Source organism: Thermobia domestica, chromosome 15, assembly GCF_964235325.1.
Source record: "Thermobia domestica chromosome 15, izTheDome1.hap1.1, whole genome shotgun sequence".
NCBI lineage: Eukaryota > Metazoa > Arthropoda > Insecta > Zygentoma > Lepismatidae > Thermobia > Thermobia domestica.
In genome coordinates, this window is record NC_137468.1 from 52,198,632 (window position 1) to 52,225,950 (window position 27,319).

The 27,319-nt window shown below is 40.1% G+C and overlaps 1 protein-coding gene across 1 annotated transcript in view; it reads left to right on the plus strand.

Annotated features, from left to right (window-relative positions):
- The first annotated feature begins 2,085 nt into the window (after positions 1-2,085).
- The window catches only part of LOC145671852 (uncharacterized), a 49,971-nt gene continuing 24,737 nt past the window's right edge, over positions 2,086-27,319 (plus strand). Inside the window, exons 1-3 of the mRNA XM_081741080.1 lie at positions 2,086-2,222; positions 3,092-3,158; positions 9,116-9,290. Coding sequence (XP_081597206.1) covers positions 3,109-3,158; positions 9,116-9,290 — 225 coding nt within the window. The 5' untranslated portion in view covers positions 2,086-2,222; positions 3,092-3,108. The remainder of the gene's footprint in view (positions 2,223-3,091; positions 3,159-9,115; positions 9,291-27,319) is intronic.

The following is a 27,319-nucleotide window of genomic DNA, read 5'->3' on the forward strand; positions in this document are numbered from 1 at the left end:
GATAGATAGATAGATAGATAGATAGATAGATAGATAGATAGATAGATAGATAGATAGATAGATATAGATATATGGGAGGTGTTTGTATGTGTGTGTTGTTTGTTTTATATTATCTGGTTAATAAAATGTTCGTTTTGCTTATTTTTCAAAAAGAATAATTTGATTTGAAAAGCCTCTGGTTCATATATTATCTACCTAAGGGCAGTATACAATCTATTAACGTACCTTGGTTATGTATCATACATGCTACTGCTATGAGGCAGGAAAATATTGCCGCCGGTTATTAATTGACTTAATTAGAGTCACCGGGTCTCCCTTGACATTGTGGTGTAGTGTTTATGATACACTACAAACATTATTATGAAATGACCAGCTTTATAACATGAAAATGAAACACGACAAACCGGCACCATTTATGAATCTATTTCAATATAATCATTGTTACACAGTTCTCCATGCCATTGAGAAATAAGTATCAAGCTTTTCCGGTAAATAGTCTTTTATTTTTTTAACTTTATTCCAACTTTAATTTTTACATTACCGTTCAGCATGTAACAGAAACCAGGATAGGGGCATTGATTGTTTCTTAAATACAGTGTTTGTAGTTTAAGGGAGATTTCCTTAGTCTATAGAAATTAAGCAAAATGGGGAAAAGGGAATTTTTCGATAAAACTTGAAAATTGAGGGAAATTTTCGCGCTGACTGATTAATAAATATAAATCCTTAAATTTTTCTTTGATCTTCAGAAATAAACCAATATACTAGCAATAGTTTATGTGTGTGTGTTCAAAGTAGCATAATTTGCACCCATTATTGACTGGGTGTATTTGTGTGTATTTTTTGCTTTTTTTAAAAAAAAAAAGAAGAGGAAAAATTAAAAAGCAGAAGCAAAAAGCAAATTAATAACACAAATGTGGTTGGCCCTTCCTTTAATATAGCTAAAGTAGTCTCATCACATAACTTCTGTCATAGAAATTGGGCACTCAACAAACCAGGGAGAGTTTTATAAGAAAAAAGAAAATGTTGAAACGTTTGAGGGAAATTTTCTTAAGGAAATCTACGAACACTGTTTGAATATGATATTTTTAATGACTGAATTTCTTGTACAAGAGGCTCAAAGAAAAACTAGAAATTCACACACAAAATTACTATACATATACCACATTGACTTGATCCCTGGTCTTCCGTTGCAAGCGCTGCTATCCGCTGAAGGAATTCCACTCGCTTTCTCTTGCTTAGCAACACCTGAACCCTCATTGGCTCAAAACGAGGGTGTGAGCTTTAGTTCGCATTTTTGCCACGGCTCAAGACATTTTGGCAGCACAATAACACACTACATAACTAACATGTAAGAGCCTAAAAAGGGGACATTTCTTTTTCTTTTTTTTTAAGAAAGCGGGAAACTTTTGTGTCCAGTTTGAATTTTTCTCAGGTCACCGGACGACTTCCTGAAAAAAAAAAAAAAAAAAACAATCCCCTTATAAATGAAACGTCTGGTCATCCAACATTAATATCTAAGGAAAATGAATTCTATTTCCTATCTCTATATTATTACGATGATATACAGTATATTATTTCATTGTGTTAAACTATTTTTCTTGTAAACACGTTACATGATATAATGGAAAATTTAAGATGATTTACAGGAAGCATGAATGTACTGTGTATAGATCATACTTTGGTATTTACTGACATTGATATAATGTTACTATTTCAAAAGAATGAAGGTTAAACAGGAACAAATATTTGTTACACAATAACTGAATCATCAAACACAATAGTATTCGATTCCCTCTTTTATCCTGTAACTAAATATTTCCTTATAACAACAGAATAACGCATAAATTCCAGTACCATTTGTTAGTACTAATTCTATTGTTGCGTTAATTGGTAACAACGGAAGTTTATTCTTTCAATAATTCCAAGAACAATAGCTACATCCTGTTGACTATACACATATGGTGACTATCAGCATTATAACACGTGACTGGTACTGGAAATGGAATGTTCAATTAATACAAGGTAAATATCCGGCCCAAAATATTTGTTGTAGTGGTATTTTGAGATCACGTGATAAACCTTCATCTGATTGGGTAGAACATATCAGGCGATGTTCGGTTAATTTTGATTGGATGACTGTGTCTAATATAGAAGCAGACCATAAGTTATTCTGTCATTGTACTGTGAAACTCTGCTTGGAGACGGTGGACTGGTGCTTGGAGGTAAGTTTGTGTTCAACAGCTATTCTCTACTCTCTGGATTAAGTTTATCTATTATGATCTAGCAACATTTTGTATACGCCTGCTAACTTAATGATATAAAATATTTTGTTCTATGATAGAAAATAATGTTAAGCTTAGAACTACGTGCAGTAAATTCAGGTGTTCTGATCACCAGGTAACTACTTTAAGATATATTAATTGTTTACGTATTTGTCTTAGTACTGAGGCAATGAGACGTTAAAATATAACGTAAAATACAGGACACATTCATTCCAAATAGAATTCAATGCAGATTCCTCACTCATTATATGAGAATGTGGATGAGTTGATAGATTTATAGGTGGATATGTGTACGTACAATTGCTTCCAGAAGCTTAGGGCAAAAGCCAAATTTAAGTTAATTGTTTTCTTTTATCTCCCTCAACTTCAGATCTCTTGTTATACCCAGATATGCAAAACTGGTTTACATATACACATCTTCGTTTGCTGTTGCCCTACACAACGATAAAAGTGAGAGTGGCAATTTTTATAATACAGATTTCAGAACTTGTATATTCTTGTATATAGAATATTTTATAACATAGAACTTGCTAACCAACTAACTGGCAAACATCATAGGATAAGAAACACCTAGAATCGTCACCAGAAACCGTCTTATAGCTGTGAGTGACACTTTGTATCTAACCGTATATAGTCAGGAGTGAATTTATCCACTGCTCTAACGTAAGGTTCCACTTTATACTAAATTTTATCGTCATCAGCTTCAGAACTTTCCCCAAGAGCTTTCTAGATTTTAGTAGCAGTATGTAACATAATTATCACAAATGAATTAATGATGAATTAAATCTCATTAAAAAAATATATTTCAGTTGCAGAAACTTCCAGTATGAAGGTCACAGCTCTTCTTGGACTTATGGTCGTCTTCGCCTGCTATTGGTAAGTAAACAGGAGTTCGTTGCATCGTTCTACTGTCAAATTTAAGGTTTTTAACGTTATATTTCATACGTACTGTATATACGGTAATAGTGAAAAGAACTTTCTCTTTTAGCATCGATACCATATGACATCCATTTTCAAACAATAGTCCAAATCCTATTGATGGGACATTGCAACAGCATCCGTGTATCTTTCAATGATATCAATGATAGGAGAAAAGGATAAAATGAATCCATAAAATGTTATGTCTTGTGGTTTATTGATTGTTATATTCCATTGATTCTCTGGCTGTAGGGGCCGCGGTGGCTCAGTGGTAGAGCGTTCACCTCTGGTGCTTGGGGTCCCGGGTTCGATCCCAGCCCCCGCCAAGTGAACTTTGTGGTGGACAAACACCGTGTGCGTGGGTTTTCTCGGGGTTCTCCCGTTTCCTCCCACTTTCTTCATTCCACCATTTCATCCATCACTCATCATCACCGTCTCCTTTAGCCTAACCGGCATAACCGTGGGACGTAAAACAAAGAGTTCTCTGGCTGTAAGTAATGATTGTTGTGTAACCTTCGCAACAGTATACCCGTTATTCTTTCGTAAACAGTTCAGGTACTTGTGTAACTGACTTTTGCAATTAAACATGGATTTTATGTATGGATAAACTGACTTTTCTGCCACCCCCAGAACCAGATTTAGATTTGAGGAGACCCTACGCTATTGTATATTATATGTTCAGTTGTTCTTTGGCAATTAGAGAAGGGTTGCAGGAAGGGCTCTATTACTTACATCATGTTACTCTACACAATCCAAAATACAGTTGTAGTATGTAGGCTTTATTATTTATTTATTTTTTATTTTATATTTTGGAAATGCACATTCAGTTCTTGCTTTCAATTTTTGAGGGGGATTCCAAGAGAATGGAGCCCTCATCCATAGCTTGTTTAGCATATATGTAAACCTGACATTGGTCACACTGTATTTCAGAAAATGTCGTAGACATCCAGTAATTATACAATTGAAAACTAAGCATATAACATTTTCCTAATGTTCATGTTATGGATTTAAGGATACGCTATTATTTCTCCTTTTTTTGCCCATGACTACCAGTTAAATTTCAAAATTATTAGCCGGAACGGGCTTGGTTTATATATTGTATTTTATTTCTCGGTAACAACTGGCCGGATCTGAACGGAATTTGCTAGGCAGAACATCGTCCCACGAGTAAAGATCGCCATAGGCCTAGTGGTTGAGCTCGGCCAATGAAAGGCTTGGCTCGGCGAGATTTGCCATGTTCTATATAGTTTTGCAAGCCGGAACCTTCTGACTTCGGTTCATCAAATGTGTTCCGTTCGTTAAAATTATGTAATACTGCAGTATTATTGTATGTTTATCAGAAACAATATGATACTTGTTTTACTTTATCCTAACCAGCCTTACATACAGAGAACTCCTAGGTTTCTTCTTCTGTTCTTTGAAGTTTCCATATTTCTGTCTCACAATCCGACAAACCTGTACACTATACAACTCTTTACTTCTATCCAGTGACGACGCCAGAGGGGGGCGAGTGCCCCCCTAGTAGCTACTTCTGCCCCCCTGACTGCCACCTAGACTCCTACAATCTTTAAACATTCTATATGTAGTATTTTATATCAGTATCATCATTGTCAAATTGTAGTCTACTTTCCATGCATTTACTATGTGGCAGATTAGTCCTCAAGCTTTCTTCTTTGAGCGTCTGGGTATGCTAGCATGTTCCTGTTTTCTAATTTAGCGCCTTTTGAGGTAAATTTTAGTTATACTTCTTTCTTATGATTTTCAATTATTGTGCCTAGCGAACAATAGTAGATTTGGACGACTTGTTTTCTTCTCATTGGATCAACTTCGATTGGAAACAACAGAAAGGTAAAACCAGTTACGTACCGTAACTTGTTTGTATTTATCCAGGTTTGAAGTTTTCAGTTTCATATTTTGTTTTATTTAAAGATTCTATACTTCTTTTTTCTGAAACATTATTCTCGACTTTCAATATTCAGAGGATGTGGTTATAACAGCTTAGTTTGCAACTACCAGGGTTTAATTTTTGAAGGGAATAAAAAGAGTTGTGTTTTCCATTCTTAAATTATGATAATAATTAATTTATGGAATTAAATTGATTCCCAATAAAACGTATTGTCAGAGTGCTGATCTTTAGTTAGTAATTGGTTTATACTAGTGCTCCCTTACTTATCTTATTTCAAAGTACTGACTTGATGTCTACCATATTGACTAGGAACTGCTGAAAAATTCGTAGCCCAACCCAGGAGTGCACGTGGAATGTTGAAGTTTTACTTCTTCTACACTTCCCCCGCGAGTCAATATACTACCTTGTACAGTGCTCCAATTTTTGCAGAAAAGTTAAAAAATCTGAAGATTTCCTCGCACTACTGTTCGTAGCACTACTTCCTATCAGATCTAAAATGGCGTCCTTTGAAGTGTTATTTAAGTTTGGGAAATAAGTACACGTAATAGTTAGACGGAGCTAAATCTGCGGAATAAGAATGATGATCTAGACATTGAAATCCTAGATTATGCAATGTCAGTTGTGTTTGCAGGGGCTTGATGGACAGTGTATTCTCCTGAAGGAACAGAATTCCTTTCTTTTCATTATCCGCGGCGTTGAACTTTGAATTTTTCTTTCAGTTTTGTAAGTAATGTAGAGATTCTGGATTCAATATCTGACCGTTGCGGAGGTAGTCTATGAGTACGACTCTATACTTATCCCAGAAGAATGTTGCAAGCAGATTCTATACCTATTTTTGTGTCTTGAACTTCTTGGGATGATGGAGAAATGAGTGCTACTACTCCATTGACTGTTGTTTTGATTCCGGTTCATAGTGGTACAACCATATTTCATCTATGGTTACTATTCGTCAGCGAAATTGATCAGCATCACGGTCAAATTGGAAGAAGACTTCTCTTAATGCCGTCACTCTTTTATTCTCCTGACAGATATTTTGGGAACCCATTATGTCAAGAACTTGCGCATACCCAAGAAATTCTGAATTATGCCACCAGCGAGTTCCAAAGAAATGCCCAGAATCTCTGACACAAGTTTTGCTGAGAAGGTAAAAACCGAGAAAGCGGGGTGCAGCCAGACCTCAGACTATAATATGTATATCGTGAGTTTACTATACACTTTAAAAACTATATAAATAATAGCTTAAATTACTTTTGTCACTCAAAAACTGGGGTTGGCCTAGGCCCTTCGTCCCCGGGCTATATCCACCACTGGCTGAAATGCTGCAATTTTCAAGAATAATGTCACAAATTGCATCCGTGATTTCGGGAAGAGTCATTGCTTTTAATCATCCTGGATGTAAAGCATAATTTGTTGAGAAATCGCCACCTTTATACTAAGCAATTTACTTTTTCTGCACTGTATATAACGGAGGAGAGTCCCGTGGTGTGTCACTGATTTTCTAATTAATATACTTCGGTGACTTTCCTTAGTGGAACAAAAATGTTATAACAGTTAGGATCTGGATGTTCGTGAAATTATCTGTTTGGGCACACATAATCACTTCAGAGGCCTGAGAAACAATAAGAATATCATTATTAATAGGAAAATTTGTATTTGTACATACAGAGATATGTTTTTCTAAACTACGGTTTCATTTTTCTACCTAGTACCTACATTCCGTCTGGATTGGACTAGGACATTTTCAGCAGGTCCTCGTAAATTCTCTCTCTCTCTCTCTCTCTCTCTATATATATATATATATATATATATATATATATATATATATATATAGAGAGAGAGAGAGAGAGAGAGAGAGAGAGAGAGAGATAGTACTAGACGAATGTGTTACTTGTAGAATACGCGAAAGTAATTCAATTTATGTTTAGGCTTCAAAAGTTTCATTGAAAAATATTTCATGTGCAGACGTTACTTATTTGTTAGTTACCAACTTTACTTGAAATAACTTTAATTTATCATCATATAGGTCTGATATAAAAACAGTAACGAAATTACACAATGAAATGTAAAATAAGTCAAACGTAATAAATAGGCCTATGTCATTTTTGGTATGGCAAATATCCGCCCCCTCCCCCCCGAAAATATATCTACCCCTCCTTTGCCCCCTAAGAACTTAAAGCTGGCGTCGTCACTGCTTCTATCGCTATTTTTTTTTCAACGTGAATATTTTTTTCGTTCTCTAAAATGCTTCTTTATTTGCGATCTACTTCCAGTGTCCTTTCAATTTCCATTATCCAAGCATACCGTGCTTCCTGATATTTAAATGTTCTTATTTTCTTCAACTTTCTTACTATAAAGGAGAATGATTCTCAACCAACCTGAAGATTTTCTTCTTCTCCTTGTATGAACACTTGCCTTTTTGTTCATTTAGAATCTGATATCCTTTATTAGCTAGTATCGTGATCAGATTCGTATTATATATATGCTTTAATTATTTGTCCTATTTTTTTAATAGTCCAATGCCCGAGTATTCTTTAGACTAAAGGAATTAAATTGTTTAACTTTTTGTGCTTCCCACCAGAAATCGAATCCAAGATCATGATACTTTTACTTTTTAAGTATCCCTATATGAATCTTTATACGCAATGTTACTTTTCAAGTATCGCTATATGAATCTATATACGCCAAGACAGTCTAACAGTTCGTATCGAAATTTCAACTACATCCATTGCTATGATATCTTCGTTTTATTTTTCTGTTTTTCTTGCGAAGACAAATTAGTATTCATAAATCAACAACTACTTTAACAAATTATTTAATCAATTGTTTACCTTATTTTGTTTATGTTTTTCAATGTACCATATAATCTTCCTTTATATCTTGATAGTTTCTTTCTAAAAATCTAATTGAATATGACTGCAGTATTTACACGGGCTGTTTCTATAACAACCGCTAAAAAGATCGTCGTGTGATTTTTTTTTTTTTTTTTTTTAAATGACACTTTCTGTCCAGACTATAGTGCACCAAGATATACGGGTTAGTCATTAAATCAGCGATGAGAGCTATTGGACTTCCGTGTAATTAGAGTTACAACATATGAATGTAGCTTACTCTGCAGTCTACGACCAAATTTGTCAGGGACATCAAACCCATTGCCGTGCCGTGGAAAATCAGCGCCCGGGGCGAGAGTATACGACGGCGCCCCCATACATATATTCCAAACAATTTTTTGTATCTTTTTTCCTTTTTCTCCCGAATTTTTCGCCCCTCTTACTTCGGCGCCCGTGACCGTCGCCCCGCTCCCCCCCACGGCACGGCCCTGATCAAAAGACCAATTAATTAAAGTTAAATGACGTGTTGTCTTTGCAGTGACTTTCTTTAATCGCCAATTCTTCATAAAATTAAATTTATTTCATCTTAATTTAATTAACTCCATAATCGCCTCAGAGTGTAGCTTCTACCAAAATTTCCAGGTTCCCAACGAGAATTTCATTAGGGTTATGCATACAGAAGTCAGACTTCTTGACCACTTCGCTAAACTTTTCTTTAAATTTAACGTCTCATTTGGACTGTTAGGCTAAGGGAGACGATGATTAAAACAAGAGAATGATGATGGAAGAATTGGTGGAATGAGAAAGTGGGAGGAAACGGGAGGACCCGAGAAAACCCACGAACACGATGTTGTCCACCAGAAACTTACTTTGCCCTGGATCGAACCAAGGACTCCACGCACAGAGGTAGGCGCTCAACCATTGAGACACTCGTGCCCCTTGGCTAAACTTTTGTCAAAACTTCTAATATTAAACAAATTTATGAGTAAAGTATTTTTATTTGGAAATAGTAATAGGTCTACAGTAATATCATTTTGAGTTCCTAACCAAAATAGCGAATACTTAGTCAAACCTTTAAAAAAAGACCTAATTCACCCATCCACCTTACTACACTGCTCTAAATAATTTTGAATAAACAATTTTGGTATTTAATCCTCAAACAAAATACACCTTTCTTATAGGGACAATGCAACTACTGACGAACCTGAATCAAAATGTATTTGCGGAGTCTTCAATGCAACCACCGTTGGCAATGGCGTCGGCAATGAAGAACCGCTTGTGAAGACCCCCGTTGACATCGAGATCACCTGCGACAAGGAAGGTCACAGCAAATGCAGCAATAAATGTGTTGCTGTGGTAAGTACTACAACTCTCTTATGAATTGCTATGCCGGCGCCAGTTAAAAAAAAAAAAAAAAACTCTGGCATCGCTTTCCTTTAAACAAAGTGTTTATGCATTAACTGTTATCATTTTACTCCTGTTTTGTATACTTTTTGTTTATAGTTAACTTACAATATGTTAATAATACAGAGTTATCCAAAAAGAATGGCGCAGAATTAAAGCGTATTTATTTTGTACTGAAATGACATGACATAAAAGCAAAATTGGTCAGAAAGAAGAAAGGAACGTTGTTAGTTCTATAGGCTATTTTTATAGTTTACCTTAATACTTCTAGAGGTGTTATTTGTTGTGTAAATAGTTAACAATGGCCACCAGCACGTACATTTTGTGTGGGTGGTATTTGCACGTACAGGATCTGTCATAACAGTAGAGAAGTTCCGTTAACATGGAGTGCGAGTAGAGAGACGTTTTTGTGTAAAATTCAAAAGACAGCCGCCGCAATGGAACTGCATTTTTCTCTGGGAGCAAAAGTTGAATCAGTGGATGATTTGCTCCATGAAAAGTGCTGGTCGACCTGAAACATCGACGAAGACAGAGGAAATGATCCACGTTATCTAAGGTGCTCATCACAAACACTTGCAATGTCCATCCTTTATTTTTGCACAATACTGTTTGAATACAAGGGCGCCCATGTTGTGGTTTCCAGGGGGGGCAAGTATAGCAACGTTTCAAATATAGTTTCAAATTTTGCTGTAACTAATGTAAAAATTCTATTTGGTTTTCGATATTCCCAAGTACAATTTCCTCTTGGGGAGCCGAGCGCCCCCCCCCCTTGCCCGCCTTGATGGGCGCCCTTGTTTGAATAACTATATTATTGGTACAATGCGTTAAGAAAACTACGAGAACAAACATTTGGTTGTCTTAACTTAGCGAATCACAGAAGCTCATGATTGTCAAGATTATTATTACGAAGTATATGCAGTACTAAGAATAATTTCTTAGTTCTAGCAGTCGCCAAACTTCATAAATGTGGATGTTAATAAACTATTAATTGCATTGTTAGCACTACACCTATAGTCACATAATAGAATCTTATGCATGCTGAACTTTATTAAATTGCACAGTCATAAAGCAATTTTGTTTTTGATTAAACTGGATGGTTTTGTCTGTTTGCTTGGATTTACTACCTATATATTGGAAGCTATGAGTTACTGCTCCTTCCCCTTCCTTACTTCGATCCCCAGTAGGAACCTAACCGACAATGTTAGAAGCTAGGAAGGGGAATCCTAACTTTGAATGTTCCGGCACTTACAGTTGTTGGAAGACCAACGACCATTTTTAATAACAATACTAGACCTGGACCTTCATATTAACATCGTTTGAACTCGTTTTTATCATACGAAAATCCCGAGACAATTGGCTTATCAATTATCCCTCAGGGGACATTCCCCATTCTAAGTTCGACCAAAAGGGGTGATTATTAAAAATATCGAAGCCAGGCAAGGGCGCCCATTAGGGGAGCAAGGTGGGACGCTCGCCCCCCTTAAAGGAAATTGTACTTCAGAATATCGAAAATCCAATAGAATTTTAACATTAGTTGCAGCAAAATTTGAAACTATTTTTGAAACGTCGCTTATACTTGCCCCCACTTGGAAACCACAACATGGGCGCCTTTAAAGCCAGGAGAAGAGAAGTTTTTCAAATAATGTTTCAGACTTCTGTCCCGTACCAACTTTCATTGGCGTTGCCTTAAATCATATGTTTTATACTTTTAATTTTATTTATTTATCATATTTTTGTCTATGAACTATTCTATCGTGGCTTTCTCGTCTAAATGATAAATTGACTGTTTTTGAATAAGACATAAAGAGCGCATTCAGGTACTTACAATTTGGATCAGTGGCGTAGCCAGGGGGTTCACTCAGCTCAAGGCTCCCCTTAGTGTAATAATATTGAAAGTAAATTCTTTTTACATGCAGTATGTTTCACTTGTAATCCCTATGTTAGGACTTCTTTTAAAATACCCGGCCTAACCATACGGAAGCTTGTGGTTTCACTCTAGGTGTATGTATGTGAATTTTCCTTTTTATTTTATGCCCCTAATTTAGCACTGATTACACTGTTAAAAATGGTTTCTTAAATTCGAGGAAAAAATCCTCGTATTTGAGAACATCCGTTTCTTACTTGTGCATCGAGTAATACATTCTTAAAAGTGAGATTTCGATTTTCTTAAATTACTTTGAGAAATAATGCCTCAAATGCGAGGAATTACGTCTCATTTCTGAGGGTGCAAATGCTTTCTCAAATTTGAGAAAAAATGTATTTTTTCTAAAAATTGAGAAAGTAACATTTCAGGAAATGAGATATATAACCCCAACTTTGAGAAACGCATTTCTCGAAAAGATTTGAGACGGTGCACAGAAACGGGGTTCTGAAATACGAGAAGACGTAAAAGGATATAAACAAAATAAAAAAACATGCAAAAAAATTCAAACTATTAATACACCCAGAATTTATATTAAATAAATACCTATAGTTTAAAACATAACACATTTAAATCTTCACTTCAACTCAAAAAAATTCCACGAATACCATGACGACTTGTACTTTAGGTACTCCCATGCGCAAAAAAAATTGCGCGTATACTGTAACTGAAGATTTTTCGTATTTATTCCATTTTCCTTACGTTTATAGGTAAAATTCAGTTATTAGTATGTGGAGATAATAGAAAGCAATCCATCTAAGGAGATATTTCCAAAAAATATAATAAAATAATAAAAATATAAGCAAAAAACAAAATTATGCTCGGTTTTGTGTATACTGGCAATGATGATTTCTAGGGATTTTTCAGTAGCAGAGCATGTTTGCGGAGGGAATTCAGTAGGAAAGTCGAGGAGTTGGATAGTGGACTAAAATGTTGCATTTATTGGTTAAAACCTACCCAGACAGCAATTTAAACTTGCTGCAAGTTGCCACAAACTTGCTGTCGCAAGGTAAATTAGCTTGCCGCAAGCTATACTATGCAAGTCTATTAGCTTGCTGCAAGCTAGTGGCAAGCTAGTTAGTTACATCTGGGCAAGGCTTGGGGCAAGCTTGTCTTCACAAGTTAAACGCAAGTCAAATTATCTCAAACGCAAGCCAATTATAAGCGTATTCTCATCAATGGCAAGCTTTAATAAGCTTATTGTAAGCGAAACACACGCTTAACAAGTTATATGGAAGCTTGCAGTAAGAGAATTTAGATAAAACAGTATGAAATCCGTATAATTTAACCGTCTGACTAAATCTATGCTACAATATATTGCTCTCTCAACTTCCCAATTATTAAAGCAAATGCACAACCGTGAAAACACCCAAGTCTCCGATCCGCTTCTGCAAAACATCAAAATAAGCATAATTGTTACGTTTTAGTTCTGAAAAATTCTTTTTTTTTTTTTTTTTTTTTTTGCTAGTCGCGGTCGACTAGCTCCCGCCCAAAGGGTACCGCCCTTTATATCGGGAAGTGGAGTAATGGGATCGTGAGGATTTGGAGAGTGTGGATGGGTATTATTATTTTTATTAAACTTTATTCAACATCAGTTTATACACAATCATAAATACAGTGGGGATACATTAATTCATTTGATTAAATAAGCATATATTGTGGAAAAGGGTGGACATTATGGCCTTTAACCATAATCATAAATTAAGGTGAATGGAATGAATGGAAATGAGGTGCACCAAACGTCTCAACATCGGGTATAGTTAGCTAAACAGATGCGTGTTATCTTCTGATCCGGGGGCGACTCCGGATCTGATGGAGACAGGGGAAGCCCAGTTAGACAATAGGACTACTGTGCATAAGATGGAATGATGCAAGGTGATGCCGTGGCGGTGATGTAGTCTGTGATGAATAGATGGTCTGGACTGTCGGGGGGTAGGGAGAAGTGGTAGAGGGTAAAGAGGAGGGAAAGCGGGGTATGGCGTAGAAGGATATTGGAAGGATGTAAAGCGAAATGATGCATTGTGGCTAGAAGCATAGGGTGATGAGTTTGAAACCGAGAAGAAATGTAGCGGTGTCGCAATGTTTCGAGATGGTAAAGAATGTGGGGAAATGGAGTGCGGTCATAGAGTTCGTTGGTAGGGCTGGGAAGGCGGATTCGGAAAGCTAGTCGGAGGGCATGCCGTTCAAGAATTTGTAGTCGAGTATAAAACGAGGGAGCAGCGGCAATCCAGGCAGTAAAACCGAAGGTAAGAACGGGACGAAGGAAAACTTTGTAAGTGGTTAAAAGTGTTCGGGTGTTTAGGCCCCAAGTTGTACCAGTGATGCGGCGTAAAAGATTGAGACGATTGTAGGCTTTGGCACATATGGATTTCAGATGGGCTGTCCATTTAAGATGTCTGTCGAAGACTATGCCTAAATATGTAACAGTGTTTTGTGGCTGGAGAGGAACGTGGTCGACATGGACAGAGAAGTTAGCCGGATTGCGATAGACGCGTGAGCGCTTGTTCGGAGGAAGAAATATGATTGATTGTGTTTTGCCAGCGTTTAATTTCAATCTCCAGCGTCTGCACCAAGCGAGAAAGGTGTCAATTGCAATCTGCAGTGTTCGATTGATCTCTTGGACAGTGTTTGCGGTTGCGAGGAAGGCTGTGTCATCGGCAAACTGATATAAACTGATATTGCCAGGTAATGGAGGAAAATCGGCTACATATAAGAGATATAATAACGGAGATAATGATGAACCTTGAGGAACTCCAGAATGCAGGAAAATGGGGTGTGAGAGGTGGTTGTTGATAGATATATAACTAAGGCGGCAAGAGAGAAAGTGGAAGATGAAACGGATGTAACACAGAGGAAGACGGAAAGAGAGGAGTTTATATATAAGACCAAGATGCCATACCTTATCAAAAGCTTTTTCCAGATCGAATAAGACCAGACAGGAAGGTTTGGATGTATTGAACTGCAGTGTAATATGGGTTGTAAGGCGCATAAGCTGATCATTAATACTATAGGAAGGGCGAAAGCCTGCTTGCGAAAGAGGAAGTAAATTATGAGCGGATAGATGACGGTGCAGACGCGTAACAAGGATACGTTCTAGAATTTTGCTGAACACTAGCGTGAGCTGAATGGGCCGATACGAAGAGACAGCATGTGTAGGCTTGTTTGGTTTGGGAAACATGAGAGTGATCGAGGATTTCCAAGAAGTCGGAATGAAGCCTGTGCGTAAAATAAATGTATAGATAGCAGCCAGTAAATGAAGAAGAATATATGGAGCCTCTTTCACATGTCGGTAAGAAATACGATCAGCGCCTGGAGCCGACTGACGTTTTCTGGCGACTGTGATGTGGATATCTTCAACCGTAATAGGAGCAGTAAGATCACTATTTGCAGGGAGATGGTGGCTGGAATTGGGTTGAAGATCTGGTGTTGAAAGATTGAGATTATCGGCTGGATGGCGGCGTAGAGACGGATCAGGTGAAAGAGGAGTGAAAATTCCTTGAAGGTAATCGGCAAAGGCGTTTGCTTTCGCAGTATCGTCAGCAAGGGGTTGGTCTCCGTCTAAGAGTGGGTAAGGTGTGCGAGATGAGCGGCCAGTGAGTTGGTGAAAACGCTTCCAGTATTTTGTGGGATGAGTGGTGGTGGAAAGTTCATTACAGGTAGTGATCCAGCGACGGCGTTTATAAGCAACTATGTAGTTATGGACAGTGCGTTGGTACTGACGGTGGAGACGGAGAGACTCAAGATTGCCTGTATGAGTGTAGTCTCTATAATGTGCCCGGGAACGTTTGATAAGCGTTAGATAATGAGGGGGAAGAGCTGGTTTGTAAGTATGAACGGTGCGAACCGGAATGTTTTGGACAGAGGCAGTGTTGATGGCAGCAGTAATGGTATCGAGCGCAACATAAAGATCGTCTTCTGTAGTGGGTTCCTGGACAGTTTCTAGCTGATGTTCCAGTGTGGTGCGGTAACCATTCCAGTTGGCTTTATCAAACATTGGATAAGAGCGAGGAGGTTCAGAAGTAGTTCTAGAAGCAGGACGTGGCGTTGTGATGGTAAGAAGTATCGGTACATGATCACTGCCAAGAGGATCTAGTACATCAAGTCTACGAGTTTGGAGGTTAATAGAAGTAATAACAACATCCGGCGTCGTGTTACTACTAGGTCGAGTGGGTTTAGGTAACGGATGAAAGTGGCCTGAAGTACGAGTTAGAAGGTAGTGGTGAAAATCTTGCTGTTGACGGGGGGTGCGACTGTGAAAATTGAGGTCAGCTAGAATGATGTAAGTGCGATAATTGTCTGAGATATATTGAATAAACTGATATGGAAGAGGATGTCCAGGACGAATATAGATTGTCGCAACCGTGATGTTAAGCTGTCTAAAATACAAGGTAGTAACTAGATGTTCAGGTAATGGCTGAAGGGGAAGAGTAGCACGGCGGAAAGGAAGAGATGGCGAAAAACCGATAGCTACTCCACCACTGGCCCTTCTTGCTGGAGTCGTGTTATCGTGTCGCAGCATGGTATAATTTGAAAGGTGTACGTGCTTGCGGGCCGTAAGATGAGTCTCGTTTAGGAGGAAACATGAAATATGTTTTTCAAAGAGGAGTTGTTCAAATAAGATCTTATGTTGCGGTAACGATCTAATGTTCATAAAAAGAAAATTAAGATCCATATTAATTAAAAGCAGTATGATGTGTGAGAGAGGTTTAAACATCAGTTTGCAATGGATCAGAATGGAAGTAAACAGTTTGGCCAGAATAAGTAGCTGTGAAATTGATGTTGAGGATGGTTTTGGCAGCTTGTTGAACTTGACACAGAATATGGTTGCGCAATAAAGAATGAATATTTTGAAGAGTAACAGTTATAAACGATAAGAACTGTGTAATTGTGATTGGTTGACAGACATCGTGGGGAGCAGAAGCTGATTGAGTAACATGTGGTTTCAGTGGTACGGTTAATTCAGGCTTGAATGGATCCACCGTAGGTTTAGCCTTGCATTTGTAGCTGTAAGTGGCATGTCCAGTTTCGTTACAGGTGGAACATTTAGGAGTGTCTTTAAGATTAGTACAATTGCGGGTGCTATGAGGGCCAGAGCAGAAACCACATTTAAGTTGATTAGGACAGGAAGCAGTCGGATGGTCATTATATACCTGGCACTTTTCACAGCGCACAGGAAGAGGTGCAGGAGACCGAGATGGCTCGACACGATAACGTTTGCGATAGATGAAGGCCCCGTTTGAAAGAAGAGAATCAATGGTGTCGTGTGAGTTGGTTAGTACACGAACCATGTATGTGTTTCCTTGAGCGTTTTTAATACGAAGACATTTGATGATAGAATGACCATCAAGTTGGAGTTCCTGTGTGATTTCTTCGTCTGTGAAGGAGGGGTCAACACCTCGGATGACGACAGACAGAGCAGGTTGTTTGCGTGGTGGCGGCGGTTGTTTGGCTGATGGAGTGTTGAGCTTAGAAACAGATGCATTCTTTCCAAAGATTTCATATGAATAAGTATTACGAAGTGTTGAAGCGAATTTATCGTCTGGAGTTTTAATGATGATGCCTTTCTGTGTATAGATGATTTGAGCGATGCTTGCCCGTGGGATGTATTTGGTGATACGATGATACAGTTTCTTCAGATCGAGGTATTGAGGATCGTAGTTGGTGAGCAGAAATGAATGAACAGTAGGTTTGACAGATGTAATAGCAGAAGTTTCAGCGTCCATGCGATGAGATGAGTTTGAGTCGGTGGATGATTCACTGAGGGTGTGATGGCGCTTTGCTTGAGGTGACTGAGGCTGACTATGATGAACTTCGCTACGTGAGGTGCGTTTAGAGCTCTCCCTTCGCTTGTCGGCAGATGCTGACGGAGCGGAGGGGCCCAAAGAAAGATTTGTAGAAGCTTGAGGTCCAGTAGCCATGATATGATATGATATGATGATTAGCACAAAAAACACAAAACAGCTAACAAGGTATGGTAAGCAGGTAGAAGCCACCCATTCGGATAGTGGCTTAGGTGAGGAAATGCCCCAGTCTAAACGTGTCGCAACGAGCTACCCTTGGCTGAGATAAGTCTGATAGCTGTTGCTCAGCGAATATCTGACGAGCAAGTCCCAGGATCAAGGAAAGGATTTCAAAAAGCAGCTGATTTGACGTATGGTACGTCACAGCTGGTAAGTTCCTGCTGAAAAATTCTTTTTTTTTTTTTTTGCTAGCCGACTACGACTAGCACCCGTCCAAAGGGTACCGCCCTTTATATCGGGAAGTGGATTACAGGGAATAAGTAGGAGTGGAGAACGATGGGTGGGTTTCTAGAGTTTTATTCAACTTTATTAAACCTTATATTTAACATATCAAATTATAACTTTGTAGCAGTTATTTATTCATAGAAGTGGGGAAATAATTACATTGTGGAGAGTTGTGGACATTATGGCCATTAACCATAATCATTATTGCGGTGGGATGATAGGGATAATGGTGAGGTGCACTAGACATCACAACATCGGGTTGTGTTAGTAAGACAGATGCAGGTTATCTTCTGATTCGGGGGCAGCTCCGAATCTGATGAAGACAGTTGGAAGCCCTGGTAGAACAGTAGGACTACTGTGCAAATGATGGAATGATGCATGGTGGGGCTGTATCGGTGATGAAATCATTGACGAGGATGAGATCAGGGCTATCGGGGGGGTGAGAGTAGTGGTAGAGTGTAAAAAGTAGTGAGAGGGGAGAGTGACGGAGTGGAGTTTGGGGTCTGATGAGAGCGCACTGATGCATTGTATCGAAAAGCAGAGGGTGGTGAGAGTGATATCGTTGTGAGATGTAGCGAAGACGTAATGTTTCTAGGTGGTAAAGGATGTGTGGAAAAGGTGTCTGATTGTAAAGGTCTCTGGTGGGACTGGGAAGGCGAATGCGAAAAGCAAGACGAAGAGCATGTCTTTCCAAGATTTGCAATCGAGCATAAAATGATGGGGCGGCCGATATCCAGGCAAGAAAGCCATATGTGAGGACGGGACGTAAAAACATTTTATATGTAGTAAGGAGTGTGTGGGCAGTGAGTCCCCAGGTGGTACCGGTTAGGCGGCGCAGGAGGTTAAGTCGATTATAGGCTTTCTTACATATGGTCTTCAGATGAGGTGACCATTTAAGATGCCGGTCGAAAGTGATGCCGAGATAGGTCACTGTATTCTGTGGTTGCAAGGGAACATGATCGACATGAACGTGAAAATTAGCTGGATTGCGGTACACTTTAGTTCGTTTACCAGGCGGAAGGAAAATGATGGTTTGTGTTTTATCGGCATTGAGTTTGAGGCGCCAGTATCTGCACCAAGAAAGAAAAGTATCGATAGCTGTTTGTAATGTACGGTTAATCTGATGAATGGTTGGGGCAACAGCAAGAAACGCCGTATCGTCAGCATATTGATAGAGATTGATGTTGGGAGGAAGATTGGGAAAATCAGCCACATAGAGCAGATAGAGGAGGGGAGAGAGTGATGAACCTTGAGGAACGCCGGAATGAAGAAAAATGGGATGCGATAAGTGGTTGTTGATGGAAACATAGCTAAGGCGACAAGTGAGAAAATGAAAAATAAAGCGGATATAGCAGAGAGGAAGATCAAAGGAAAACAGTTTATAGAGAAGACCAAGATGCCAAACTTTGTCAAAGGCTTTTTCTAAATCAAATAGAACTAAACAGGACGGTTGATTGGAGTTAAACTGATTTGTAATGTGAGTGGTTAAGCGAAGGAGTTGGTCATTGATACTGAATTGGGGACGGAAGCCTGCTTGGTGAAGTGGAATGAGATTACGTACTGAAAGATGGAGGTGAAGACGGGAGACGAGGATACGTTCAAGTAGTTTACTGAAAACGAGTGTAAGCTGTATTGGACGATAGGAAGAGACTGCATGAGGTGGTTTGTTAGGTTTCAAGAACATTAACGTGGTAGAGGTTTTCCAAGGAGTCGGTAGGAATCCAGTACGCAGTATAAACGTGTAGATGGTAGCCAGAAGGTAAAAGAGGACATAAGGTGCTTCATTAATATGGCGGTAGGATATGCGATCGGAACCGGGTGCAGAGTTTCGTTTGCCACGGAGACTATGGTGAATATCTTCGACGGTAATAGGTGATGTAAGGGCAGAATCTGGAGGGAGAGTGTGAGTGGAATGGGGTTGGAGTGCAGGAGAAGAAAGCTGTAACCTGTCCGTAGGGTGACGACGCAAGGGAGGATCAGGAGGGAGAGGAGTAAAGATGTCTTGCAGATAAGAGGCGAAGGCGTTAGCTTTGCTGAGATCATCTTGGAGTGGCTGATTGTGATCAAGAAGTGGATAGGAAGTACAAGAGCTTTTGCCTGTTAGTCGGTGAAATCGCTTCCAGAATTTGGAAGGATGAGATGTGGTACTAAGTTGGTTGCAGGATTTAATCCACTGACGGCGTTTAGAGGCGACAAGGTAGTTATGCACAATCCGTTGATATTGACGATGGAGGCGGAGTGCTTCAAGGTTGCCAGTACGAGTGAAATCTCTAAAATGTTGGCGAGAGCGATGGATGAGATGAAGATACTGTGGGGGAAGAGGAGGACGAAAGGAATGAAGAGTGCTCTGAGGAATATACTGTGCAGAAGCAGTATGAATGGCGCCAGTTATGGAATCAAGAGAGTGATACATTTCGTCTTCTGTTGTAGGAGGGGTGATACAATCTAACTGTGTTTGAAGGGAAGTACGGTAGGCAGACCAGTTAGCTTTGTCAAAGCGAGGTACCGTCCGAACTAATGGTGCTGGACTAGGAGTGCGTTGCGGAGTAGGTGTCAGAGTGAGAAGAATAGGGACGTGGTCACTGCCTAGGGGATCTAACACTGTAAGTGTTTGCCGGGTGAGTAGATTGGAGGACGTTATGACGATATCGGGTGTTGTGCCACTTTCAGGGCGTGTGGGTTGTGGTAGATCGTGAAAGAAACCTGTAGTATGGGTAGTAAGGTAAGTTCGAAAATGTTCCTGTTGACGGGCAGTACGACTGTGAAAATTAATATCAGCTAAAATGACATAAGTATGAAAATGATCAGAGATATATTGAAAAAAAGGATATGGTATGGGGTGACCAGGGCGAACATAAATTGTAGCAACGGTGATGTTAAGGGTTTTGAAATATAACGTAGTGATGAGATGTTCGGGAAGAGGAGCTAGATAAGTAGAATGCTGTCGATATGGAATGGATGGTGAAAAGCCAATGGCAACACCTCCGCATGCTCGACGAGCGGGTGCGGTATTATCATGGCGAAGAAGAGTATAGCGTGAGATGTGCGGGTTTAAGCGAGACGTAAGATGGGTTTCATTTAGCAAAAAACAATGAATATTTTCCTCTATCAGAAGCTGTTGGAATAAGATTTTATGTTGCATGAGTGATCGAATGTTGAGGAACAGGAAATGAAGTGCCATGACGAGGGGAGAGAAAAGGAAGATAGAGAAAGTTAGACTTCCGTCTGGAGTTTGTCCGAGTGAAAGTAAACTGTTTGTCCTGAGTATGTGGCGTTGAAATTAATGTGGAGAATATCCTTAGCAGCCTGTTGAACTTGATGCAATATATGATGGCGGAGAAGTGGATGGATGTTCTGCAAGGTAACAGTAATAAATGACAAGAACTGCGTAATGGTGATAGGCTGATAAGCGTCTGTAGGTGGTGGGAGAGTTTGGGTAGCGTGTGGTCGTAATGGAACAGTTAATTCAGGTTTGAACGGATCGGCGGTTGGTCTTGCTTTGCATTTATAACTATAAGTAGGATGATCTGTCGCATTACAAGTAGAACAATGTGGAGGTTTTTGAAGGTTAGTGCATTGACGGGTGTTATGAGGCCCTGAACAGAATCCGCATTTTAACTGATTTGGACAAGAACTGGTAGCATGCGCGTTGTAGGCTTGACATTTTTCACAGCGCATGGGTAGCGGTGAAGGTGACTTAGATGGTTCAACGCGGTGTTTCTTGCGGTAGATGAATGCTCCATTGGAAAGCAAGGAGTCAATGGTTTCTTTGGATTGGGTTAACACCCGAACCATGTAGGTGTTTCCGGAAGCATTCTTAATGCGGATGCATTTGAGGATGGAAAGGCCGTCAAGACGAAGTTCTTCGGTAATTTCGTCATCTGAGTAAGAGGGATCGACACCTCGTATCACGACAGAAAGTGCAGGCTGTCGGCGTGGTGGAGGCGGTTGTTTGGATAGACGAGGTGCTTGATTGATGATCTTAGCTTGTTTGCCGAAGATTTCAAATGAATAGGTATTGAGCAGATGTTTGGCGAAATCTGGATCAGTTGTCTTGATTATGATGCCTTTCTGAGTGTTGATGAGTTGTGTGATTTTAGTGCGGGGTACATACTTGACGAGGCGAAGATACAGAATTTTCAGATCTTGATATTTGGAGTCATAGTTAGTCAGAAGGAAAGAATGAGTTTGAGGCTTCGTGATGCGTTCCAGAGAGTCATCGTCCATACGAGATCCTGAGGATGAATGTGAAGATTCGCTAAGGGTATGATGACGTTTGGCCTTTGGTGCATGAGATAGATGAGCATGTTGATCGTCATGAATGGGTGGCCCAGTATCATTGGAGCGTTTTGAGCGGTCCTTCCGCATAGCTGACGAAGCAGCCGAAATGGAAGCGTCCGCAGAAATAGATGGTAGACCAGAAGAAGCTGAGGCCATGATGATACAAACCAACAGATACAACACAAAGTGCTTAGAAAAGGTAGGTGTGTAGGTAAAGACCACCCATTCGGATAGTGGCCAGGTGGAGAGAAGTCCCAGTGTAAAATCTACAGCAGCAGTTGCACTTCACTAGATTAGTCTTACAACTGTTGCTTGATATTTGCTTTGAGCAACTTTCAGGATCGGGAAAGGATGTGTGTGGTCGCTGAAAAATTCTTTTTTTTTTAGTGCTAGCCAAAGGCTAGCTTCCTTTTAGAGGGCTATACCCTCTCTTAGGTGACAGAAGTGAAGGAATGGTTATCTATATAGGAGTAAGGCATAGGTGGGCTAAGGGTTTTTTATTAATTCATTTATTTAATTTTTATTTTAGAACGAGGACATTATGATCTTTTCGATCATAATCATATGGGAATGGTAGGAATATTTGAAAAAAAAAAGAACATAACAACAATAACATAATATAAATATAAGTGTACACAAAAGAAAAAAGGAAATGATAAAGCAAAATATAAGCACAATAGTTTCAAGGAGATTGATGATATAAATAGATAAAGAATGGAGTTACAATACATATATATGGTTATTGAGTAGGTGATCTTGGAATGGTAGACTGCCAAACGAGATTCAATGAACAATGAGAGTGAGAGATGGGGCGATGTGCAATACACGAGACAACACAGGGTACATTAGTAAAACAAATGCGTGTTATCTTCTGCCTAGGGGCTGCTCTAGGCTGATGAAGACATGGGGAGCCCTGTTAGAAAACAAAAGGTGTTACTGTGCAGTGAAGGATGGAAAGGTGTGTGGTAGATGAGCATGAAGTTGGTAGTCTTCGAGCAGAAATAAATCCGGATGGTCAGGTGGCAGAGTATAGCAGTATAAGGTGAAAAGCAGACATAGTGGGGAATAAGCGTAGCGAGGGCGGACAGGATGGAGTTCATGATAGCGCATAGTATCCATGAGTAAAGGATGTTGAGTACTATATCGCGCTGTGATGAATTTCTGCCTAAGAGATTCGATATGGTGGGTAATGCTTGGAAAGGTGATAAGGTCATAGAGTGCTCGGGTCGGACTGGGGAGTTGTATGCGGTGAGCGATTCGGAATGCATGTCGTTCTAGTATGCGAAGTTTCTGAAAAATTCTTTTTTTTTTTTTTTTAATTGCTAGCCGAAGGCTAGCTCCCTTGCGAGGGTTACGCCCTCTATCCGGGGTGAGTGGTGAGAGTATTGGGGTAGTAAGGAGATTGGAGCTGGTCTATGGGATGTAGGAGAACTGGAACATCATGTATTTAAGTAACACTTTATTATACTTCAACTTTATTTCATTTTATTATAGTATCCATCAGACATTATGATCTTGTGATCATAATCATAAGGGCAGGAAAAGATGATGGTGAGGTGCACTTCACAGGACAAACACAAACAATTTGTTAAAAAGACGAATGCTGGTTATCTTCTTGTCCAGGGGCTACTCTGGACAGTGATGAAGACATGTGAAGCCCTGTTAGTATAATGGATTTACAGTGCAGTAAATGTGGGTGAAACATGATGAGGAAGATGATCGGAAGAATAGGCAGATGCGATAAAATGGTCGGGGTGATCAGGTGGAAGAGTTTTGAGATAAAGGGAGAAGAGCAGAGATAAAGGACAGGTGATGAAATTATAACCCAGATCGTAGTTGCGATCGATATCCATCGTGTCCACAAGTAGAGGGTGCCGTTGCTGAAAGCGGGTAGTTATGAATCTGAGCCTTAATTTTTCGATGTGATGAAGTAGGGTAGGAAACGTTATGCGGTCATACAACTCCTGCGTTGGACTCGGAAGCTTGATTCGGTATGCTAGACGAAAAGCATGTCGTTCGAGCACTTTTAATTTGTTGTAGAAGTAAGGTAATGCACTAACCCAGGCGGGATGTCCATATGTTAAGACGGGGCGCAAAAATACCTTGTAGGTATTGAGTACTGTAGAAGGCTGTAATCCCCATGTGGTACCTATAAGACGTTTAAGAAGGTTTAAACGATTATAGGCCTTGCGAGTGATTTCTTTAAGATGTGGGCGCCAAGTTAGATGATGGTCGATAGTGAGACCGAGGTAAGTGACCTGTTTAGTGGGTTGAATTCGTGTACCGTCGACACTGATGTTAAGGAGATTCGGATTTTTCTGTACTCGAGAGCGCTTGCGAGGTGGAATAAAGACAATTGCCTGCGTCTTAGTGGAGTTTATGTGAAGGCGCCACTTATTGCACCATCGAAAGAAGGAGTCAATTGCTATGCTGAGAGAGGAGTTAATCTGTTGAATGGTTCGGGCTGTACAGAGAAAAGCAGTGTCATCAGCATATTGGAAAGTGTGCACATTGAGAGGAAGTGCCGGCATGTCAGCTACAAACAGAAGATATAGTAGGGGTGAGAGAGCAGAGCCTTGGGGTACACCAGAGTGAATAAAAATCGGATGAGAGAAGGAGCTATTGATGGTTACATAAGAGAGGCGGTTAGAAAGAAAGTGAAATATGAATCGGAGATAAGAAAGCGGAAGTCGGAAGCGGTGTAGTTTGAACATAAGAGCTAAATGCCAAACTTTATCAAAAGCTTTTTCGAGATCGAAAAGGATGAGACAAGACGGTCGAGCAGTATTATAATGATTGGTAATGAGATTTAAGAGTCTGAGCAGTTGATCGTTGATGCTAAAATTAGGTCTAAATCCAGCCTGATGCACAGGAAGCAAATTATGGGTAGAGAGATGGAGATGAAGTCTGGCGACGATGATGCGCTCGAGAATCTTGCTAAATACGGAGGTTAGCTGTATTGGACGGTAAGATGCAACAGAATCTGGAGGTTTGTTAGGTTTCAGAAACATTAAAGTAGAGGATGTTTTCCAGTCTGAGGGGAAGTAGCCGGTACGAAGTATAAATGTATAGACATAAGAAAGAAGAAGAAGAAGACAGTATGGTGCTTCTTTGATGGGGCGATAAGTTATCCGATCCAAACCAGGAGCTGTATTACGCTTGCGATTCACAACAGACGAAATATCGTCAGTAGAGATAGGAGCGGTGAGAGGATTAATGTCGGGAAGACTATGAGTTTCACTCGGTTGTAAGTAAGGTGCTGATAGGTTCAAGATGTCCGTGGGATGCCTCCGGGGAAAGTCTGGTGAAAAAGGAGTGAATGTAGTTTGCAGGTGGTCGGCAAAAGCGTTGGCTTTATCTTCATCTGTTTGTAGCGGACAGTCATTAATAAGCAATGGAGAAGGCGTCCTGGTAAGCTTGCCCGTCAGCAGATTAAAGCGTTTCCAGTACTTAGTTGGGTGCGAAGTTTCTGCCAAGGTGTTGCAAGTCTTGACCCAGGTCCGGAGTTTATATGCCTTAACATAGTTGCGGACTGTGCGCTGGAGTTTGCGATGATGCTGCAGTGCTTCCAAGTTCCCAGTGCGCTGAAACTCTCGGAAAAATGCGCGGGAGCGGTGTATAAGAGGTAGATAACTTGGTGGTAGGCGTGGTTGGAACCGGGAGATTTCAGTGGTTGGTATATGAAGTTCGGACGCATGACGGATAGAGTACGTAATATCAGAAATGCAATTATACAGAGCATCTTCTGTGGTAGGCGGCTCAAGATTGGCTAAATCGGCATTGATTGTTGAGCGATAATGTTCCCATTTTGCTTGGTCAAAACGTGGGACACGCCGAGATTCTGGTAAGGTTCGAGGACTATGAGGCTGTGGTTGATCAATGTGAAGTTTGATGGGTAGATGATCGCTACCAATAGAATCTAGTACCTCGAGAGTACATCGTTGGGAAAGGTTGACAGATGAAATCACTACGTCTGGTGTGGTTTCAGTGATAGGTCGGGTAGGTTTTGGTAGGTCAAAGATATGGCCTGTGGTATGACTGGTGATGAAGTTAAGGAAACGTTGTTTCTGGTTATCTGAACGGCTATGAATATTAATATCTGCCATAATGATATAATATTTAAAGTTATTAGAGATATACTGAAAAAAGGAGAGGGGGATTGGGTGTCCAGGGCGCACATATATGGTGGCTATAGTGACATAAAGGGAGTGAAAATAGAGGGTGATTATGAGGTGCTCCGGTATGTTGTATAAGGCAGGGTGGTATTGGCGATGACTAATGGAAGGATGAAAGCCAACAGCCACTCCCCCATTTGCTCGGCGTGCAGCTACCGTAGAATCACAACGTAGTAATGTATATCGAGGTATTTTAAAAGACATAGCTGGTGTGAGGTGAGTTTCGTTAATGAGGAAGGCTTGAATAGATTCTTCTAAGAGAAGCTGTTCGAAAAGAATATAATGAGTAGCGAGGGATCGAATATTAACAAATAAGAGCGAAATACCCATGATTACGGTGCAGTAGAAGGGTTGGAAGTTTCTGTGGAGGCATGTTCTTCGAATGGAGTGACATGAAAATACACGTGTGGGCCAGAGTAGGTAGCTTGAAAGGAACATTTAAAGATCAGGCGAGCAGAGTGATTGACCACCCCGAGAATGTGTTGTCGAAGAAAAGGATGAATGTTTTGCATTGCGATAGTGAAAAAAGATAGTAATTGTTGGAGAGTAATAGGTTCGTCGATAGCTGGTGGTGGTAGCGCTTGCTGAGTTGGCGGTAAAACAGGTCGCAAAGGAACCGTGAGTTCCGGGCTGAGAGGTTCAGCTGTAGGTTTCGCTTTGCATCGATAACTATACGTCGGATGCTGCTCCGGACATGTGGAGCATTTAGGTGGTTTAGCTAAGTTGGTACATGCCTTAGTATCGTGGGCACCGCTACAGTATCCACATTTGCTAGGTTGCGTACATTTTGAAGTCGGGTGGGAATTGTACGCTTGACAGCGCTCGCATCGCAATGGTAAAGGTGGAGGTGATTTTGATGGCTCGACGCGATGCTTTCTTTTATAAATGAAAGCGCCATAAGTTAGCAAGTCATCGATGGTGGTTTCGGAATTTGTAAGGACTCGTACCATGTATGTGGCTCCATGGTCGTTTTTAATACGTATGCACTTAAGTATAGAGTGCCCCTCTTGAGTGAGTTCTTCCTGAATCTCATCGTCTGTCAGGGAAGGATCCACCCCCCTAATGACAACTGAAAGAGCCGGGGTCTTCGTGGAGGTGGTGCCTGTTTAAACGCCTTTGATTCAAGTCGCTTCATTTCAGCATGTTTGCCAAAAATTTCGAAACTGCATTTGTTTCGTACAGTGGTTAAGAATGATGAATCGTATGACTTGAAGATTATCCCATTGCGTGTATGAACAATTTGAGCGACGGAGGCGCGTGGTAGATATTTTATGAGTTGCTGGAAAGCCAGCTTGGTATTCTCAAATTTGGGATCAAAGTTGGTAAGCAGGAATGAATGAAGACGAGGTTTGGAAGAAT